General features: G+C 42.3%; 1 protein-coding gene across 1 annotated transcript in view; it reads right to left on the bottom strand.

Annotated features, from left to right (window-relative positions):
* The window catches only part of NMNAT2 (nicotinamide nucleotide adenylyltransferase 2), a 119,776-nt gene that overhangs the window by 23,293 nt on the left and 77,006 nt on the right, over positions 1 to 19,477 (bottom strand). Inside the window, exons 2-4 of the mRNA XM_039358563.1 lie at positions 13,947 to 14,035; positions 12,657 to 12,724; positions 5,559 to 5,637 (exon numbers count right to left, since the gene is read on the bottom strand). Of these exons, the coding sequence (XP_039214497.1) occupies positions 5,559 to 5,637; positions 12,657 to 12,724; positions 13,947 to 14,035 (236 nt within the window). The remainder of the gene's footprint in view (positions 1 to 5,558; positions 5,638 to 12,656; positions 12,725 to 13,946; positions 14,036 to 19,477) is intronic.

Here is a 19,477-nt window from a genome sequence, read left to right as displayed (position 1 = left end):
AGATTCTGGAGTCAAGGATACATTTCACTTCATAGTGGGTCTGCCCTGCCACTACGAGGGGTCCAGATGCCTTCTTTGGAGGAGGTCTCAAAGCGGAGCCCCGATAAGGCTTCAACAAACTACAATGGAAAACTGGGTGAATTTTCCCTAACAGTTTAGGGAGTTTTAGTTGTATTGTGACTGGGTTGATGACCTTTACTATGGGGAAAGGCCCCAAGAATTTTGGTCCCAATTTCTTGCTGGGCAATTTGAGGCGTAGATATTTAGTTGACAGATAGACCTTTTCCCCAACTTGGAATGTTCTTTGGGGAGCCCTCTTTTTATCAGCCTGCTTTTTATAGGTTTCAAAAGTCTTTTTTAAAGCAGTTTTTGTGTTTTTCCAAACTTCTTCCCATCCTCTCACCCATTGATCAAGTGTCTGTGAAGCGGAGGGCAACTGAGGCTATTCAGGTATCGGGTTGAATTCTTTCCCTGTGGCTACTTTGAAAGGCGTGTAGCCGGTGCTGCTGTGCACGGAATTATTGTATGCCACCTCCACAAAAGGGAGGAGATCAGTCCAGTTCGTCTGTTGGTAAGAAACGTAACACCTAAGATATTGCTCCACCATTTTGTTAGCGGCTTCAGCGGCCCCATTGGTGGCTAGATGAAAAGCAGATGATAACCCTTGAGATGATCCAATCAATGTAAGGAAATTTCTCCAAAACTTCGCTGTGAATTGCACCCCCCTGTCTGAGATTATTCGCTTAGGGGCACCATGCAGCCGGTAGATATGTTTCAGGAACAATTTGGCCAGGCGTTGGGCGGATGGGAGTCCTTTGCAGGCGATGAAATGAGCCTGTTTCGAGAACAGGTCTATCACAGTCCAGATGACAGTATTTCCCTTACTTTCAGGTAGGTCCACTATAAAGTCCATAGCTATTTCTTCCCAGGGTTGAGAAGGGTCTGCCACGGGTTGCAGTAACCCAGGAGTTTTCCCCGGGATTCTTTTCATTGTGGCACATACAGTACAACTTTTTACATAGTTTTCCACATACTTTTTCAGCCCCGGCCACCAGAATTGCCGGCGGGTGAGGTGTAGGGTTTTCAAATATCCAAAGTGTCCAGCCTGCTTTACATCGTGGCTGTGGTTGAGAGCATTTAGACGGAGTGCTTCTGGCAAATATAACTTCCCCCCTTTGTAAGCCAAGCCATCCCTGCATGTTAGGGACGCTTGATTATCTTTGAACCATTGGTCAGTGAGGAGCTCTCGTTTTATTTTCTTCACTCCAGGGTCATCCGGATTGGGGACCCTGCGAGGTGTAAGTTGAGTGACAGTTTGTGGATTGGGAATAATTGCCTCGTTAACCTGCTCTCGTTCACTTTTGTACTGGGGTAACCGGGATAGCGCATCAGCTAGAAAGTTCTTTCCTCCTGGTATGTACTTTAGAGTGAAGTTGAAGCGGTTAAAGTACTGTGCCCACCGTACTTGCTTTGGTGACAATTTGCGAGGAGTTTTCAGTGCCTCTAGGTTCTTGTGATCTGTCCATACCTCAAATGGCACCTTGCTCCCTTCTAGATAGTGTCGCCAGTTCAATAGCGCCCACCTAATTGCGAAGGCCTCTTTCTCCCAGATTGCCCATCTTCGCTCGCTCTCAGTGAATTTCTTAGAGGTGTAGGCACAGGGTTGCAGGATTCCATTTTTGTTCTTTTGAAGTAACACTGCTCCAACCGCCACATCGCTGGCATCGGCTTGAATCACAAAGGGTTCCCCTGGGCAGGGGTGCTTTAGAACCGGTTCAGCCGCAAATAGTCTCTTTAAATTCTCAAAAGCTGTTTGACAGCTCATTGTCCATGCTAGTGGTTGGCCCGGTCGTGGCTTCCCTCCTCCTTTGCCTGTTTTGAGTAGTTCTGTAAGAGGAAGGGCAATCTCTGCAAAAGAAGGGATGAATTGACGATAAAAGTTGGCAAAACCCAGAAAGCTCTGGAGCTGTTTGCGAGTCCTTGGGGGCTGCCATTCGATTATAGTTTTCACCTTGGCTGGATCCATTTCAATACCCTCATTGGAAATTCGGTAGCCAAGATAGTCTAATTGGGTTTGGTGAAATTCACATTTTGACAATTTGACATAAAGCTTGACATTCAATAGTTTCTTTAACACTTCTCTCACTAGCTTTATGTGATCAGTCATGTTTGTGCTGTATATCAGGATATCATCAAGATACACCAAAACCCCTTTGTACAAGTGATCATGTAGAACCTCATTGATCAACTGCATAAATACAGCTGGGGCCCCCTGTAGTCCAAATGGCATGACTTTGAACTGATAGCTCCCCATAGGACAGTTGAAGGCAGTTTTCCACTCGTCTCCCTCTTTTATTCTCACCCGGTAGTATGCCTCTCTTAGGTCTAACTTAGTGAAGACACTCCCTTTAGCCAGATGGGTCAATAAATCCTTTAGGAGGGGGAGGGGGTATTTATTTTCCACACTTACAGCATTGAGTCCCTTGTAGTCTACGCAGAGACGAAGAGACCCATCTTTTTTCTCTTTGAACAACACAGGGGCTCCCACGGAAGATTTGGCCCGTTCAATAAACCCCCTCGCTAGGTTCTTGTTCACATATCGCTGCATCTCCTCCATTTCGAGGGGGGACATAGCATACATCCTCGGACGTGGGAGTTTGGCTCCGGGCACCAGTTCGATGGAGCAGTCATTGGGTCTGTGAGGGGGTAGGGCATCACATTCTTTTTCACTGAACACCTCCGCCAGGTCCAAGTATTCTTTGGGGATGACTGGTTCACCTGGGGTCAGTGAGGCGGCCATGTGCGCTCGCTCATTGGGTGGCCTAAGATGCCCGGTAACATCTGTTGAATCAATGGGGGGATCAGGGCCTATAGGTAGTCTCACAATTCTCATTCCTTTCTCCCACCAGATAAACGGCTTCCATTTGTCCAACCAGGCTAGTCCTAGGATCACTGCCTCGGTCATTTTCGGAACCACCAGGAAATGAATAAACTCCCAGTGTGCACCTATTTCTAGGCGTAAGGGCTCAGTTAATTGTGTAATAAGAGTCCCTCCCATTAGGGAGCCATCGGCTTGCTCAAATCTCATCGGTTTGGAAAGCTGTTTTGCCCTTATGCCCATTTTCATGGCAAACGCCAGACTAATAATGCAGCGGGTACATCCCGAATCAATTAGTACATTTAAGTCTAATTGTGCCCCAGACTTAGGGATTACAAGTTTGGCGGGCAGTGAAAAAGGCAGGATTTGTTGACTCACCATTGGGTCGTTTTCTCCTTCATCGTCGCTATCAAAGAAGGGAAGAGCAGGGGCAGGTCCACCTGGAGTCTTGGCATCCTCCTGTGTGTGGGGTGTAACCTGGGCAACTGGTTCTTGCGTGAGTCGATTGGATTTTTCTCTTGTTAGCCGCTGAGCAGGTTTCTTTTGCATCGCCGGTCCTGGCTTGCTCTGCAGTCGAGGGTAGGGGACTGGACAGGTGGCCGCTCGGTGTCCTCCTTGTCCACACCGGAAACACTCGAAGGAAGAGCGTGCAGGTGGCCTGGGTCTCTCAGCCCTTGCAGTAGTTGAAGGCTTTCGTGGGGGTGATTGCTGTCCAGGTAGCTCTGGTTGCTGTTCGGGTTCCTGTGGGGGAGGCTTTTTATAGCGAGAGAGCTTAACATCCAGCTTCACGGCCGTCTGGTACCACTCCTGCAGCCGCTCAGGTACTTCTCGATAGATGCAAGCCTGGGAGAGGTGATCATCTAATCCCTCGATGAAGTGATGGATGAGGGACTGCTCAGGCCACCCCTCTATTCGACCTGCCATCTTGCGGAACTCTCGCACGTACTCCAGGGCAGGTCTCCCTGCTTGTTTTATTTTGTGAATTTGTCCTGCTGCTTTGAGGCCGATGGATGGGTCTTCAAATCATTCTCTCAGTCCTAAGAGAAAGAGATGGGGATCCTCCAATTCGAGGGCTTGCTCACTATATAGATTGTTCAGCCATTCAGATGCTTCTCCCTCCAGGTTGGCCGCAACGACGTCAACCATGGCCCCTGGTTCCGGATAGAGATAGGCCCAGCAATTTAAATGAGAACGCACTTGGTTGAGGAAAAAAATCAGCTTCTCTGGGTCCCCATCGAACGTTGCATTGAAGGGTGGTGCGAACACAGGCTGCTGTGGCCCCCACTGGGGCTGGTTCCATGGCTGCTGGGCCCTCTGCTGCTGGCCAGCGGGGTTGGATGGTACCCCCTGCTGCTATAGGCCTCCCAATGGTGGCTGCGCAAGTGGGGGTTGTAGTGGTCTTCTCTGTTGTTGGACTGCAGGGGGTGGTGGTGCCCTCTGCTGCTGCTGATCATTCATCTGCTGGGGAAATCCATCTACCCATTGCTGCAGATGCCTCAGACTGGAACTCACCCTCTCTTCAGGGTTGGGGTCTCTGACCAGCAAAGGCAGGGTCTGACAGGCTTCCTGCTGGGCTCCCCACTGCTCTTGTGACCACCCCAGTTGCTGTAGGCCCCAACCTGGCTGCAGATTTATGCCCAGGGGTTGCACGTTTGGGGGCTGTGGCCAACCTCCTTGCTGTGGCTGTTGTCCCCCCAGCTGCTGATTTCCTGGCTTCTGTGCCACCCCAAGACATTGCAAGGCCTCTATTAGCTGTGGTAAGTTCAGAGGATATGGATCAGCCACTTGCTGGGGAACCCAATTTCCCCTTTGCTGCAGAGGATTCAAACTGGGATTCTCTCTCTTAGGGCTGGAGCCCATGGCAGAAACATTTGTATCAGGAGGGCTGAAGGCTTCACTTTGTAGGAACTGTTTTCTGTTTCTCATTTCTAAGTTTTGAAATCCTTCCAACGACTCACCCATAACTGTGTTATCTGTCCATTCTGCTTTTGAAGTCTTCGCTCTGAGCTGGGAAATCTGCCAAATTTCTCTCTCCCCCAGCTTGCTGGCTGTCGCTTCCCCCCCCCCCCGGGGAAACTGTTGCAGCTACGGGGCTGGTTTCAGGCAATCTTTCTTTCTCCATAATGAGATCTCCCCCGAAACTTTGCCAGCTTCTCTTAGGCATAGAGGCAGCTGTTAGATATCGGAACGCCAATCGTTTGAAAAGAGTGTTGGATTCTGGCATGATGTCACAGGTTCCGACTAATGAAGCACTTCAAAGAACTTTCAGGCATGTTTCCTAAAATCTTTATTTTCAGAGCTACAGTTTTGCCGGTCACCATGATGGACTGGTTGATGCCAGAATCTGAACTTCCTGTCGCTGGCATCAAGCTTTCCTTGCTCAACCCCTCCCTTCTCATGCAGTCACAGGTCACATTATCCAATTAGTGAGAAGGTCAAACGTTTACTTCCTCTTTCTTTCCCGGGCTTTTTCCCCCACCCAGTCTAAGCTAAGTATTAACTCAATAAATGCCAGACAGTTTTGCATATTGTCAAAGCAAGAATATACAGTATTTGCAGCATTGACATCTAGTTTCTGAAGTGAAGTCACTTTCCATCATATTTTCAATAAATAATACATATTTAATATCCCTAGCCCTGCAGTCTCGAACTCTGTGGTCAGTTTCAGCTATTAACTCACTTTCATCAGATCCCGGTGATGTTCCAGTACACTGCAGGTGGTCTGCCAGGTATCCTGATAACATTCCCAGGGGTCCACCCTATGATGAAGAAGAAAGAAAAAATTGATTTGGCAATAGCAAATAACAATTACATCTAAAGTATCAATATATAATATTTAATTGCAAACTTTTATTTACCATTTCATCTGAAAGGAAGTCAACCCCAAATGCGAGACACTCTCTTGCCCCAAAGAAAACAGGGAGACAAAAAATTTATAGGCCCACACAAGAATTTGCATTTGGTTCAGGTTCTCGATCTGTCAGCCACTGATACTGTATCTGTTTGGGAGGATTCCACCCCTCCAATCAAATGCATCTGATCTATTTGTATTATGTGCCATCATCTTATAATGTATAAATATATCACATCTACCTGATTTTGGTTAATACTGAAAAGTAGGAAGAGATCACCCTGAAATCTGTGCTGTAACAAGTTAAAAAAAAAAACATCCCAGGAAACAGCCATGTTCAAACCAGGTTCATATGGCTGATTAGAGAATTATATGGAAGGAGTAGCCAAACTCAACACGAAGAAAAAGTTTCCTTTACTTTTAATGGATTTGCTATATAAAGTATGTACTGGCCTGTGGCCACAATCCCCTCCCAAAGGCAAACCAAGGAGGAGATTGAATAACTACCAATTGTAGAATTATGTTGCTGACAAAGTGAAATCAACTGATTTGGTTGCATACATTCTTATACTGAGCTTATGATACATTTTATGCTCTGCTGACATCACTGAATTTTTTTGCTGGTATCATTACACTGTTTACTGACTTCAATATTGGAGGACAGAGAGTAGTCTGCCTTTCTATAAGCTGGCTTTTCAAAAATAATATAAAAGGAACAGATACCGGAGCTAGGAACATCTTGAAATATGTCATAGAATTTACACCAGTCCTGCCAATTTAAAGTTAAGATGGTGAGTAGATTTCATAATGGACTTGTCATCTGATTGCAGGATAGTCTACTTGTTCCTTGGCAAAACTTTGCTCGGATCAACTGGAAAATGCTTCTTTATCAAACATGACAGAAAATGTAGTAATAAATTGTTGTTTATTACAGCAACAATCCTGTCATGCTTGCAGTTTGGAGTAAACTAACTGTACCAGAGTTTTTCCAATATACTTACAGTCATGCAGTGTTATCATCAAATAAAACCGAGCTGCCTTTTCTCCTGGGCATTTAGATTCTTCTCTCTAATAACAAGTATTGGGGTCGACTTCATCTTGAACAAATCTAGTTTCTGATTCAGGCCTTCGTATCAAAATTTGAGATGAGATGAGGGAGGAATGTGGAAAACAGATGTGTGACATTAACCCAAACAAAAATGAAGGAAAGATCTGGCACAGGAGTGCTTACACTGAAATGTGTGTAGGAGTTGGTTGTAAAAAAAAGATGATGGCTGCACAGGGTACATGTTAACATCTCCCTTACTTGTTAGATTAATAATAATAATAATAATAATAATAATAATAATAATAATAATGTTGGAAGGGACCTTGGAGGTCATCTAGTCCAACGCTCTGCTCAGGTAGGAAACCCTATACCAGTGATGGCGAACCTTTTAGAGACCGAGCGCCCAAACTACAACCCAAAACCCACTTATGTGTCATCGGGTGCTGGGTGAGCGTGGCCACTCGGTGGGTTTGGCCAGTTGGATGGGCCATTGAGTGGGCGTGGCTGCAGTGGTAACGGTAGACTGGTTGGGACTAAAAAGTTCTATCAATCAATTCCAACTTTGCGAGATCTTTTTTTTCCCGGCAAGAAGTTGAAATTGATTGATTGATTGAACTTTTTTTTTTTGTACACGGCGGCGGAGGCCTAAAGTGAAATGGTTTTATAAAACCCAGCTGAAGGCCTAGGACTGGGGTGACGGCACCCGTGCCCACAGAGAGGGCTCTGCGTGCCTCCTGTGCCTCGGCCCTATATCATTTTGGACAAATGGCTTTCCAGTCTCTTAAAAACTTACAGTGTTGGAGCATTCACCACTTCTGAAGGAAGGTTGTTCTACTGGTTAATTGTTCTAATTGTCAGGAAGTTTCTCCTTAGTTCTATGTTGCTTCTTTCTTTGATTAGTTTCCATCCATTGCTTCTTATCTTGCCTTCAGGCGCTTTGGAGAACAGCTTGACTCCCTCTTCTTTGTGGCAGCCCCTGAGATATTGGAACACTGCTATCATGTCCCCCCTCATCTTTCTCTTCATTAAACTAAACATACCCAATTCCAGCAAATATTCCTTATATGTTTTAGCCTCCAGTCCCCTAATCATCTTTGTTGCTCTTCTCTGTACTCTTTCTAGAGTCTCAACATCTTTTTTACATCGTGGTGACCAAAACTGGATGCAGTATTCCAAGTATTCCACGTGATCTTGATTCTATCCCTCTGTTAATGCAGCCCAGCACTGTATTGGCCTTTTTGGCAGCTGCAGCACATTGCTAGCTTATATCTAAGTGATTGTCCACTAGGACTCCGAGACTCCTCTCACAGTTACTACTATTGAGCAAGGTACCCCCTATACTATACCTGTACATTTGTTTTTTCTTGCCTAAATGTAGAACCTTACTTTTTTCACTATTGAATTTCATTTTGTAAGATAGCGCCCAGTGTTCAAGTTTGTCCAGATCCTCCTATATCCTAAGTCTGTCTTCTGGAGTGTTGGCTATTCCTGCCAGCTTGGTGTCATCTGCAAATTTGATGAGTTCCCCATCTATCCCCTCGTCCAAATCGTTGATGAAGAGGTTGAAGAGCACTGGGCCCAGAACAGAGCCCTGAGGCACCCGACTATACACTTCCCTCCATGTAGATGCGGTTCCATTGAGGACCACACGCTGAGTACGGCCAGTCAGTCAGCTACGAATCCATCTGGTGATGATGCTGTCTAACCCCCTAAGATTTTTCTATCTTATTGAGTAGTAGGTTGTGATCTACTTTATCAAACGCCATACTGAAGTCCAAGTAAATTATATCCACAGCATTCCTCTGATCCACTAATTCTGTCACTTGGTCAAAGAATGCAATAAGATTTGTCAAGCCCATGTTGGCTTTTAGTAATGACTTTGTTTGCCTCTAGGTCAGGGGTGTCAAACTCAATTTCATCGAGGGCCACATCAGCATTGCGGTTGCCCTCGGGGGGGCAGATGGGTGTGGCCAAGGTAGGTATGGCGTACTGGGTGGGTGTGGGTGGAGTGGGTGTGGCCTACTGGGTGGGGGTGGCCAGCTCTACCTCATTCGCGTCAAGGGTGCCTGTGGGGACCTGGGGGTCTGAGGGTCTCTGGCAGAAAGGGCAGAGCCCATCAAGCCAGATATGTGAATTAGGCGAGGGCCACTTGCTGGCCACTTCCAGGTGATGGTGCATTTCTTCATTCCTCACAAAGGGTGACACCTCCCCAGCATGCACCCAGGGGACGGGCCGATGCGGCAGGGGCTGTTTCCTTGCTGTTTCCAGAAGGCCTTGTGGAGCTAAGACTGAATGCATTTCAGCATAGATGGCCACCACAGGGCCAAGGCAGTGGGGGCCATTCCCTCACTGTTTCCAGGATGGCTTCGCGGGCCACATGAAACCACTTTGTGGGCCGCATCTGGCCCCCGGGCCTTGTGTTTGACATGTCTGCTCTAGGTGTTCACTGATTCATTGTTTGATTATCTTTTCCAGAATCTTCCCAGGTATTGAGGTCAGACTGATAGGTCTGTAATTTCCTGGATCCATTTTTTCCCCCTTTTTTGAAGATGGGAACTATATCAGCTCTTTTCCAGTCTTTATATCCTATCTTACTTCAGGAGCTCAAGATGGTATGCCCCTAGGAGGAGGGAGTCTCAACCTCCCCATAACATCCAGTGAGCTTTGTTGGCTGATGGTGGACCCTTATGATTACAGGTAGTCCTCGGCTCACAACATTCATTTAGTGATCGCTCGAAGTTACAGTGGCACTGAAAGAATGTGACTTATGACTGTTTTTCACACTTATGACCACTGCAGCATGGTCATGTTATCAAAATTCAGATACTTGGCAACTGACTCATATTTATGATGGTTGCAGTGTCCCGGGTCATGTGATCACCTTTTGTGACCTTCCAGCAAGCAAAGTCAATGGGGAAGCCAGATTCACTTAACAACTGTGTTACTAAGTTAACAATTGCAGTGATCCCCTTAACAACTGTGGCAAATAAGGTTGTAAAATGGGGCAAAAGTCACTTAACAAATGTCTCATTTAGCAGCAGAAAAGTTGTGATCAATTGTGATCATAAGTCGAGGACTACTTGATTTAGATAGACTGAAATATGGAATGAAGAAGACAACCTCATATACCACACTATGTACATACAGTATGTTAAGTGGTCACAATATTAGCATATTATCTAACTATGAGTGACAATGGTTTAATACAGATGGATTTGGATACTGACAAACTATATAGCTCACTCTGGATGATGGGATGCCGAATACTAGTACATTTCCACAGGAATAATATTCCTAGAAAATACATATTTAAAAGGTTATAAGAAGAAATCAAACGCGGTAAGAAATGTGGTGGGTGGAATTTGTCTGCTTTATACAAAAATTCGACCACACAAAGAATAAACAGTTATGCTAGAAAGGAACACACTATCCTGGTATTTCATATTTATTTGTTTTACAGCACTTCTTAGCTTAAAGGAGCTGTGGGAACTGAAATCCTACATTATTAAAACCTGACCCCTATTTGGCTCTACATTTTATCAGGATCTTATTGAATCAAGCCTACTAGATAGGTGGTCTGTTGGGTTTCTATCCATCTCCATATTGTACAGTTTTTGAAATACTGACTCCTCATTCACCAGTTGAATCCTATGCAGGAAGTACAGCAGCACACTGCAGCTATCCCAATTTCTCACATTTAGACAAGTCAGCGAGTGTACTGTGAAAATATGCCCAAATTTCCAGGTTCTCCAGCATCAGCCTGCTTCTTTTTTTTTTTAAGCATCAAAATCTGATAGGCTGAGCTGGCAGTACCAGCTCTTAATTGAATACTTGATGAACTGCTAAATTGAGCTATTTCTCAAACATGTTCTTAGCAGCCAATTTTTTTTCTTTATGTTCTCCATCTTAGGTTCTCAGAGATGTGAAGTTGCTAATTAAAACGCTTTTGCTAACAATGTTGCTAACTGCTCATTAATGAAAAAAAAGGCTATTCAAGATAACTACGGTGGGGAGGGGTTAATGAGTTAATCTAAGGTTTATTTACTTAATAAGACGTCAGCTTCATGACTCCAAAAGAACACAATTAGACCAAGCCTGAAATACCTGCAAATCTTGCCACTGAAATAGGCCATAAGCTCCTAGGGGCATATTAAATGAGAGGCCTGCTTTGCTAGCAGCACAAAACATTTTCAAAAATTTGATCATGGATCTAATCAGGGTAGGCAAGCTTTGGCCTACAGACTTCATACACTCCAAAACCTTTGAAAAATAGGTCAAATTTAGGCAGCACAAATTTCAGGTTAAATTTTACACTTACTTCCTATGAGAGGAATGCCTATAGATGTAGACTTTGTATTGATAAATATAATAAAAATTGGGAATCCTTTATTCCAAATATAGAAGGCAAAAAACCATGCTATTCATCTATAACATATCTTACTTTCTAATTTTCCACTGTATTTTTTCACTTACTTTTTCAAGCATTTATGTATTTTTTGATGTACATACCGTGTTTCCCTGAAAATAAGGCCCACTCCAAAAATAAGCCCTAGCCTGATTTTTTGGGCCTAATATAAGCTCTACCCCAAAAATAAGCACAGGGGGTGGGCGTGGCAAGCAGAAGCAGTGGAGAGTACGCGGGGGTGTCCAGCAGCAGCAGTAGCCCGCTGGCCTCTTGGCACAGCGCAGGTAAGTCCAAGTGCAAAGGCAGAGGGGGGGAGGCAGGTGATCTGGACGCGCTGCACACTTTTTGCCCAAAGGCAGACTGGAAGCTTTGTCTGCTTGCAAATGGGGTGCTTAGAAACTGAGCAATTTGCTCGGTCTCCAAGCATCATATTTTCAAGCAGACAAAACTTCCAGTCTCCATCATTTCTCCATCCAGGTGCAAAATGTTTGAGTGCCTATGGGGCGTTTGGAAATGGGAGTGCTCTGGGAAAAAAAATAAGACATCCCTGAAAATAAGACCTATTGCCTCTTTTGGAGGCAAAAAAATGTATAAGACCGGGTCTTATTTTCAGGGAAACATGCTATCTCTGTTTGTTCTTTTTCTTTTTTCTGTAATTTTAAAAGCAATAATTTTTTAATAAAAAATAATTCATGCAGATCCTAATATAGACCTAAATGAATGCTTTCACGTATATTCTAGTTTGGCTGTCTCAAATCTGACCCAAAGCAACAAATTACTGATATATCTATCAGTAACTTTTTGTGAGGGGCTATCCCAGTAAAATCAATGTGCACTTGAAAAAAAAAAACCTGTTCTTGCAAGAGTGGTTGGCGCAAACATTTTGCCAACTTAGGAAACTTTCAGATATATTGACTTCAATTCCCAGAATTTGCATGACCATTGGTAAACATTCATGATGTTGAAGACCATTCCTGTGGAGGCTGCCCAAGCTGCTGAAGGTATATTTCATTTCATTTCAAATGTATGTATCCACTCACTTAAGAACAATTATCAAGAAAAGGAAACTTCCACATCTCTATCAGGTTTTAAAGACTGAAAAACAGCGTCTTCTTGTTGCATCTGGCATTTTAGTTTGTAAACCTGCTGTATCTTAGCATTTCATAAGAGAGAACTATGCTCTGAATCAGAAAACCATGGATCCCAGACCCTGAGCCAGGGACATCTCCTGGAGGATCAGAAGTTCAAGATAGCTGCACAATCAAAATGCTGCCCCTTTTTATATTTGTAATATAAGCAACACCTGTAAAGTGAGGCGTGGGGCTTTGATTGGACAGTTGTAGCCATCATCCGGCCTTTTTTTTTTTAGACACTACTGATGTCCCTGCCGTGAAGCAGCTTATCCCGAGTACCACACCAACAGAAGAACTCAAGCCACTGCAGAGAATATGAATGATGAGATGTGCTATTATACCTTATCCAATCAGAACTCTGAACAGCCAGCTGACACATTGCCAGGCGATGCCGGCTGGAAACCAAACCCTGTAAAGAAATATATGTCAGAATTAATGAAGGGAGATTCTGGATTATTAGACTTTTTAAAGGTTAAATTCAAGAATAACTGCTTTATTAGTCTTAGGCTTCAAAGTCCAATTCGAACTCATTTATTGTGATATTTGCTGGGTAAACTTAATGCCTCTCAGTTCTCTAATTCAGAGATGAGCAGTGCCAAACAATCATCAGACACTGTTGGACAGACTTCAGACTGGAACTGTCACAAATCACATTGCTAAATTTCAGCAGCCAACTATCAAGAATGGATGCACAATCTTTGCCAATTATTGGTAGGAAAAACTAGAAAAAATACAGGTTCAATGCAGCATAAAAAACTGCCATGCTCTTCAAATGAATTCCCCAAAGTCCCAATCTTGCCATGTCATCATTTCAGCAGATTTTGCTGCTCCAAATAATTTTTCAAGAACAGTCCCTAGATACTTAAAAGTTTCCCATTTCTACTCTAGCCTTATATATAAATATTTTTCCTTCTTATCTGCTTTTAGATTGCTAGTATTACTTATAAGCTACCTAGTCTAAAATCAATTAACTATAGGGTGGTCAAATATCAGAGAAAAAGTTGGGCATCTGCATTTTTAATAAATATGTAGGAAGAGAATTTCAGATGGCAAAACTTGTCTTTTAAGGGCAGAAAAAAATAAAGGACGTCACCATCTGATTAGCCTGTTCTTTACAACAATACTGAATTACAAAACAAAAATTGAAGTAAGACACTTTTTTTCTCAACTATGTGAGATCTTTTTAAATGGAGATGGTAACAAAAAAAAAAAAAGTCTGCGAAGAATTACTCCATTCTGTTGCATTATGTACTATGGCCATGTTTGATGAAAACAGTAAAGCATGATCTCTTGCTCTTTTCCCCAAATGCCACTATAGCTGGTTTACAGGGATCCAGTGGGAACTAAGTGATAATTTTAGAAAATGAACTATCCCATGATGACACTGGCATAGAGCATTGTGTTTCAGATGATAATTTAAAAATTAGAAGAAATGTATTGTGACAAATTAATGAAGAAAAAAAAATCATTTAACCCATTAATCCACAAACTTGCCACTTTTATGCTATAGATTGCTTATGCTAGTTGCTTTCTCCAACAGATGTCACACTTGTTCATCTTAGGGTGCCTAGTATTCATTCCCCACAGTTTTGATTGTGAACAAGGAAGAAAAGAAAAAAGAATACACCCACCTGTTTTCCATATGAGTCATGTACGGGTGAGACTATTCCACCGATGACAATGAATCTTCCTGTCTTGTGTAGATAATCTCGGGCTCTTTCTAGTGAAAAAAAGACAGGAAAGGTACAAATTACTGTAATGCTTAAACTCTGATCACATGAAAAAGCTTGCAAAATGAATAGAACATAACTAAGTCAGAATATCAGCAAATAGCCCGAGCCTGCAAAGATGAAGTGAAGAAAGCCAAGGCTCAAAATGAACTAAGGCTTGCGACCAAAGTCAAAAATAACAAAAAAAGCTTCTTTCAACATGTAAAAAACAAGAAAAAAGTGAAGGAAATGATTGGTCCATTAGTGGGTGGAAGTGGCAAGAAGGTGACAAGCAACAGGGAGAAAGCAGAACTATTTAACTCATTTTTTGCATCTGTCTTTACACAAAGGGAAAAAACAGACCAACCTATCAAAAATAGTGCCACAAAAAACAAAACAGAAACACAAGTTAAGATAGGCAAGAAAATCGTTAGTGAGCACCTGTCCAGCCTAGATGAGTTCAAATCGCCAGGACCAGATGGATTACACCCCAGAGTTCTCAAGGAACTGGCAGATGTGATATCGGAGCCACTGAACTATATTTTTCAAAGATCCTGGAACACAGGGGAACTACCAGAGGACTGGAAAAGAGCTGATGTAGTTCCCATCCTCAAAAAAGGAAAAAAAATGGATCCAGGAAATTACAGACCTATCAGCCTGACCTCAATACCTGGGAAGATCCTGGAAAAGATAATCAAACAACGAATCAACGAACACCTAGAGGCAAACAAAGTCATTACTAAAAGCCAACATGGGTTTGTCAAAAATAGATCATGCCAGACAAATCTTATTGCATTCTTTGAGCAAGTGACAAAATTAGTGGATCAGAGGAATGGTGTGGACATAATTTACTTGGACTTCAGTAAGGCATTTGATAAAGTAGATCACAACCTACCACTTGACAAGATAGAAAAATGTGGGATAGACAGAACCACCACCAGATGGATCCGTAGCTGGCTGACCGGCCGTACTCAGCGAGTGGTCCTCAATGGAACTGCATCTATATGGAGGGAAGTGTGTAGTGGGGTGCCCCAGGACTCTATTCTGGGCCCAGTACTCTTCAACATCTTCATCAACGATTTGGATGAAGGGATAGATGGGGAACTTATCAAATTTGCAGATGACACCAAGCTGGCAGGAATAGCCACTCCAGAAGACAGGCTTCAGATACAGAAGGATCTGGACAGACTTGAACACTGGGCACTAACTAACAAAATGAAATTCAATGGTGAAAAAAGCAAGGTTCTACATTTAGGCAAGAAAAACCAAATGCACAAGTACAGCATAGGTGGCACCATGCTCAATAGTAGTAACTGTGAGAGGGACCTCGGAGTCCTAGTAGACAATCACTTAAATATGAGCCAGCAGTGTGCTGCAGCTGCCAAAAAGGCCAACACAGTGCTAGGCTGCATTAACAGAGGGATAGAATCAAGATCACGTGAAGTATTAATACCACTCTTCAATGCCTTGGTAAGGCCACACTTGGAATACTGCATCCAGTTTTGGTCACCACGATGTAAAAAAGATGTTGAGACTCTAGAAAGAGTACAGAGAAGAGCAACAAAGATGATTAGGGGACTGGAGGCTAAAACATATAAGGAACGGTTGCTAGAATTGGGTATGTCTAGTTTAACGAAGAGAAGGACAAGGGGGGACATGATAGCAGTATTCCAATATCTCAGGGGCTGCCATAAAGAAGAGGGAATTAAGCTATTTTCCAAAGCACCTGAAGGCAGGACAAGAAGCAACGGGTGGAAACTAATCAAGGAGAGAAGCAACCTAGAACTAAGGAGAAACTTCCTGACAGTGAGAACAATTAATCAGTGGAACAGCTTGCCTCCAGAAGCAGTAAATGCTCCAACACTGTAAGTTTTTAAGAAGAGACTGGACAGCCATTTGTCTGAAATGGTGTAGGGTTTCCTGCCCGAGCAGGGGGTTGGACTAGATGACCTCCAAGGTCCCTTCCAACTTTACTACTACTATTATTATTATTATAAGGATGGTCAGTCCTTCAGTTACCATAAGAGCCATTGACCCCAATATCCATGTAAATTTAGCAATTAAAGTTATTGGTTATTAGCTACCTTCTTCAGCATAGAACATCCACATTGGTTCCTCAGAGTAGAACATCCATATGATAATTTAGTTAAATGGAATTTCTTTCCTCTGAAAGTCTACACTAGCACACAGTATAAGGCCTTGGGTACAAACCTGACAAAGTCTCCAAAAGTTGTTGCCAAATTAGAATATTTAAGGTAATAGAGAAATTATTGAATACATGTGTTCATGCAGGCTGCTCATGAGGAACAGCTTTCTGGGGTGCAAGTGGGCAATCGTATGATTTTTTTTTTCTCAAGAGTCTTTGGTGGCCAGAATTTGCTGTCTGGCCACCAATCTCCACCATAATGCTGTCTCCACTCCTTCAGGGACATCAAGTTCACCATGAAATTTTTGTGATCTGCTTGTGAATTGGATGCTGGGAGGAATTTCAGTCAAGATCATAAGCAATGCAACCTATATGGGCATAAGACTTGGACAAGCCTAATTTCTTAAACATTGTGAGATGTAGCTAATTTACAGTTAAAGAGCAACAGGATAAAAATTCCACTTGGTGAGTTATTATTCTTTCTGGATTACAAAGACTTTAAAACCTTTGGACAAAAAGCTTAAAAAGGAATCAATCCAGGAAAGTTTAAAATGAATAAAGGAAATAGTTATTTTGAAAGATTACTTTTTATGAAAGTGCTTTTGAATAAATCTGAATTAAAAGAAACAAACAAATTAGACTTTTATGGAAATATTTTTGTTTACTATTAAAGAGGGCAGACAATTGGTGTACCCTACTCAAGCTAGCGCTGTACTGTGTGTTGCATGGGTGCTAGCTCCACTCTGAGTGTTGCGTGGACGCTAGCCACGCCCCAAACATCACTCAAGCATCTTGAGTGTCACATGGATGCTGACCCCGCCCTGAGTGTCACGCGGGCATTAGGCCCTGCCTATAACTATGGAGTGCAACGAGATCAAAATATTTAGGGCACAGGAAAACAAAACAGAAAAAATAGGGATGGAGAAGCTTGGGGGGGGGGTTGAGACACTTGTGCTTTTAAATTATAATATAATGACAGTGACCAGAAGGGCAGCAAAAATGGAGGAAAGGAGAGAATCATTAGACTGCCTGCAGACAGATAGCAGCAGAGGTTTCAGTTATGTTTTGTCAAGAAAGTGAATTTCTAAAAAAAAATTAAAGAAAATTGGAGGAGATTCAAATAAGGGTATCAGATAAGACTACACAAAAACTTCAACAGATGCAACAGGAAACTGAAAGGGATAATATTGAAGTAGGTAGCTACAGGTATTAATTTTTGTAATGTTTTGTCTTTATTATAGATCACAAATACTTTAAAAATATTGATAAAGGAAATGCTGTTCAAAATAGAAAAAAGTCATTATTTAAAAAACTTAAACTAAAATTTAATTTGCCTACAAGAGATACATAGTAGAAAATTGGACAAAAATATTTGAATTATAAAAAATTAGGTGAAGAATTTATTTTAGCAGAAAAAATTGAGTGGTTTTGTACATAAATCCCCAGCTAAAACCAGAATTTGTATTGACTAATGAGCATAGCAGATTTGTTGGGGTGGAAATTAATTTGCACGGGATTAGGATTTTGACATATGAATTTATATCCAAAATGAAGACAATGTATTCTTTTATAAAGGACTTATGTAGAGATTAATAGGTTTTTCTAATGAAAATGTGTGCTTCATGAAGGATTGGAATGAAGTGATCTGACCCCAACTGAATTAAACTTTTTTGGGGGAAATATCAAAATCACTAAAGGCCAATTACCAAATGTTTTCTTTGATTCGATGGACAATTTAGGACTGGTTGATATACAAAATCAAAAATGGCAATTCAAGAAACTATACTTACGGTACTTTTCTGAAAGGCATATCTATTCTTTCAAGAATAGACATAAATTGTATTTCAAAGAAAGTGGTTACTAAGCTTTCTAAAGTAGAAATATTACCAAATATTTTTTCCTGGATCATACTCCTGTGAGTTTGGTTTACAAATAGAAATCTAGTTCCTTTAGTTGGAGACTAAATGAAATGTTATTTCAGAAAGAAGCAATAGTGGAGAATTGTAAAAAGTAATTAAATACTTTTTTGAAAATAATTTAGGTAAAGGCACTGATTTAAAAATAGTTTGGGATGCAATTAAAGTTTTTGTTAAAAGTTATTTTATGCATAAAAAAGAGGGGGAAAACTGTTTTGAATGAAACAAAGAAAAAAGAAGAAAAATTAAAGAAATTTCCAGGTAAGATATATATTTCTCAACAAATTAAACATTTACAAATGATTATCTACCTTAATAGTAAAAGAAATATAAATAAAAATGAATTATGTAAAGGAAAAAAAATGAATTTGCAAATAAGCCAGGGAAGTGGCTAGCACAGTGATGGCGAACCTTTTAGAGACCAAGTGCCCAAAAATTGGCCCCGCCCCTGCTCCACCCCCTGCCCCGCCTCCACCCTGCCTGCCCGCAGGGCCACTCTCTGACTCCAGGGCCCGCTGCAGATCGGCCAGGCAGCCCAGCAGTGCCATGGCAGCCTTGCCCTCTGCCCGTGCCCTGCAGCATCAACTGTGCGCAATTGGGGGGCATGAGGGCACAAGTCTTGTCTATGCTGCCTGGGTTCCATGTCCTTGGCTGTGCTGCTCCATGTGAGTCACACTTGGGGATGACTCTCCTCCAGGGGGGCTGCTGGTAAGGAGGGGGTCATGGGGGGAGACAAAGCTGGGGCAATGGCACATGTGCCACAGAGAGGGCTCCAAGTGCCGCCTCTGGCACACGTGCCATAGGTTCGCCACCACTGGGCTAGCATATAAATTATGGGAAAAAAAGAAAAAGAAAGAATGTGATATTGAAATTACAAGAGGGAGATACTGTATTAATTGACAATGAAACCATACATTTTGGTTCTTGACATTCCAAATAATGATATAAAACAAGATGAGAATATTGTGGGAAAAAGATTTTTTTTTAAAAAAAAAACGTATAAATTAAGGACTTTGGCAGAGGGCTTTCTGTTGGTTTTGGAAGATCCTTTAGAGCAGGGGTATCAAACTATCAACCCACAGGCCGGATGCGCCATGCTGAAACTGCACCACCCCAGCTCACCACGTGACTAGGTGAGTTTGACACCCCTGCTCTAGAAGAAATTGAAATAGTAATGGACAAATTAAAATAATTTGGTGCATTAGAAGATTCAAGATCAATAAACAGAAGGCAAAGATATTAACAAAATCTGAAAATAGAACATCAATCAGAATTAATGAATAATATAGGTTTTAAGACTGAGAAGAAGGGAAAATATCTTGGCATCATTATTGTGGAGGAATTTGCACGTGCAGCAAACTGCCATGAATTGCCCCCCACAAACCTCATAA

This window comes from Crotalus tigris, unplaced genomic scaffold (genome assembly GCF_016545835.1).
Source record: "Crotalus tigris isolate CLP2741 ecotype Arizona unplaced genomic scaffold, ASM1654583v1 scf7180000019024.823168, whole genome shotgun sequence".
Lineage (NCBI taxonomy): Eukaryota > Metazoa > Chordata > Lepidosauria > Squamata > Viperidae > Crotalus > Crotalus tigris.
Note: the sequence above shows the minus strand (reverse complement) of the source record. Positions and strands in the feature narration are given on the sequence as shown.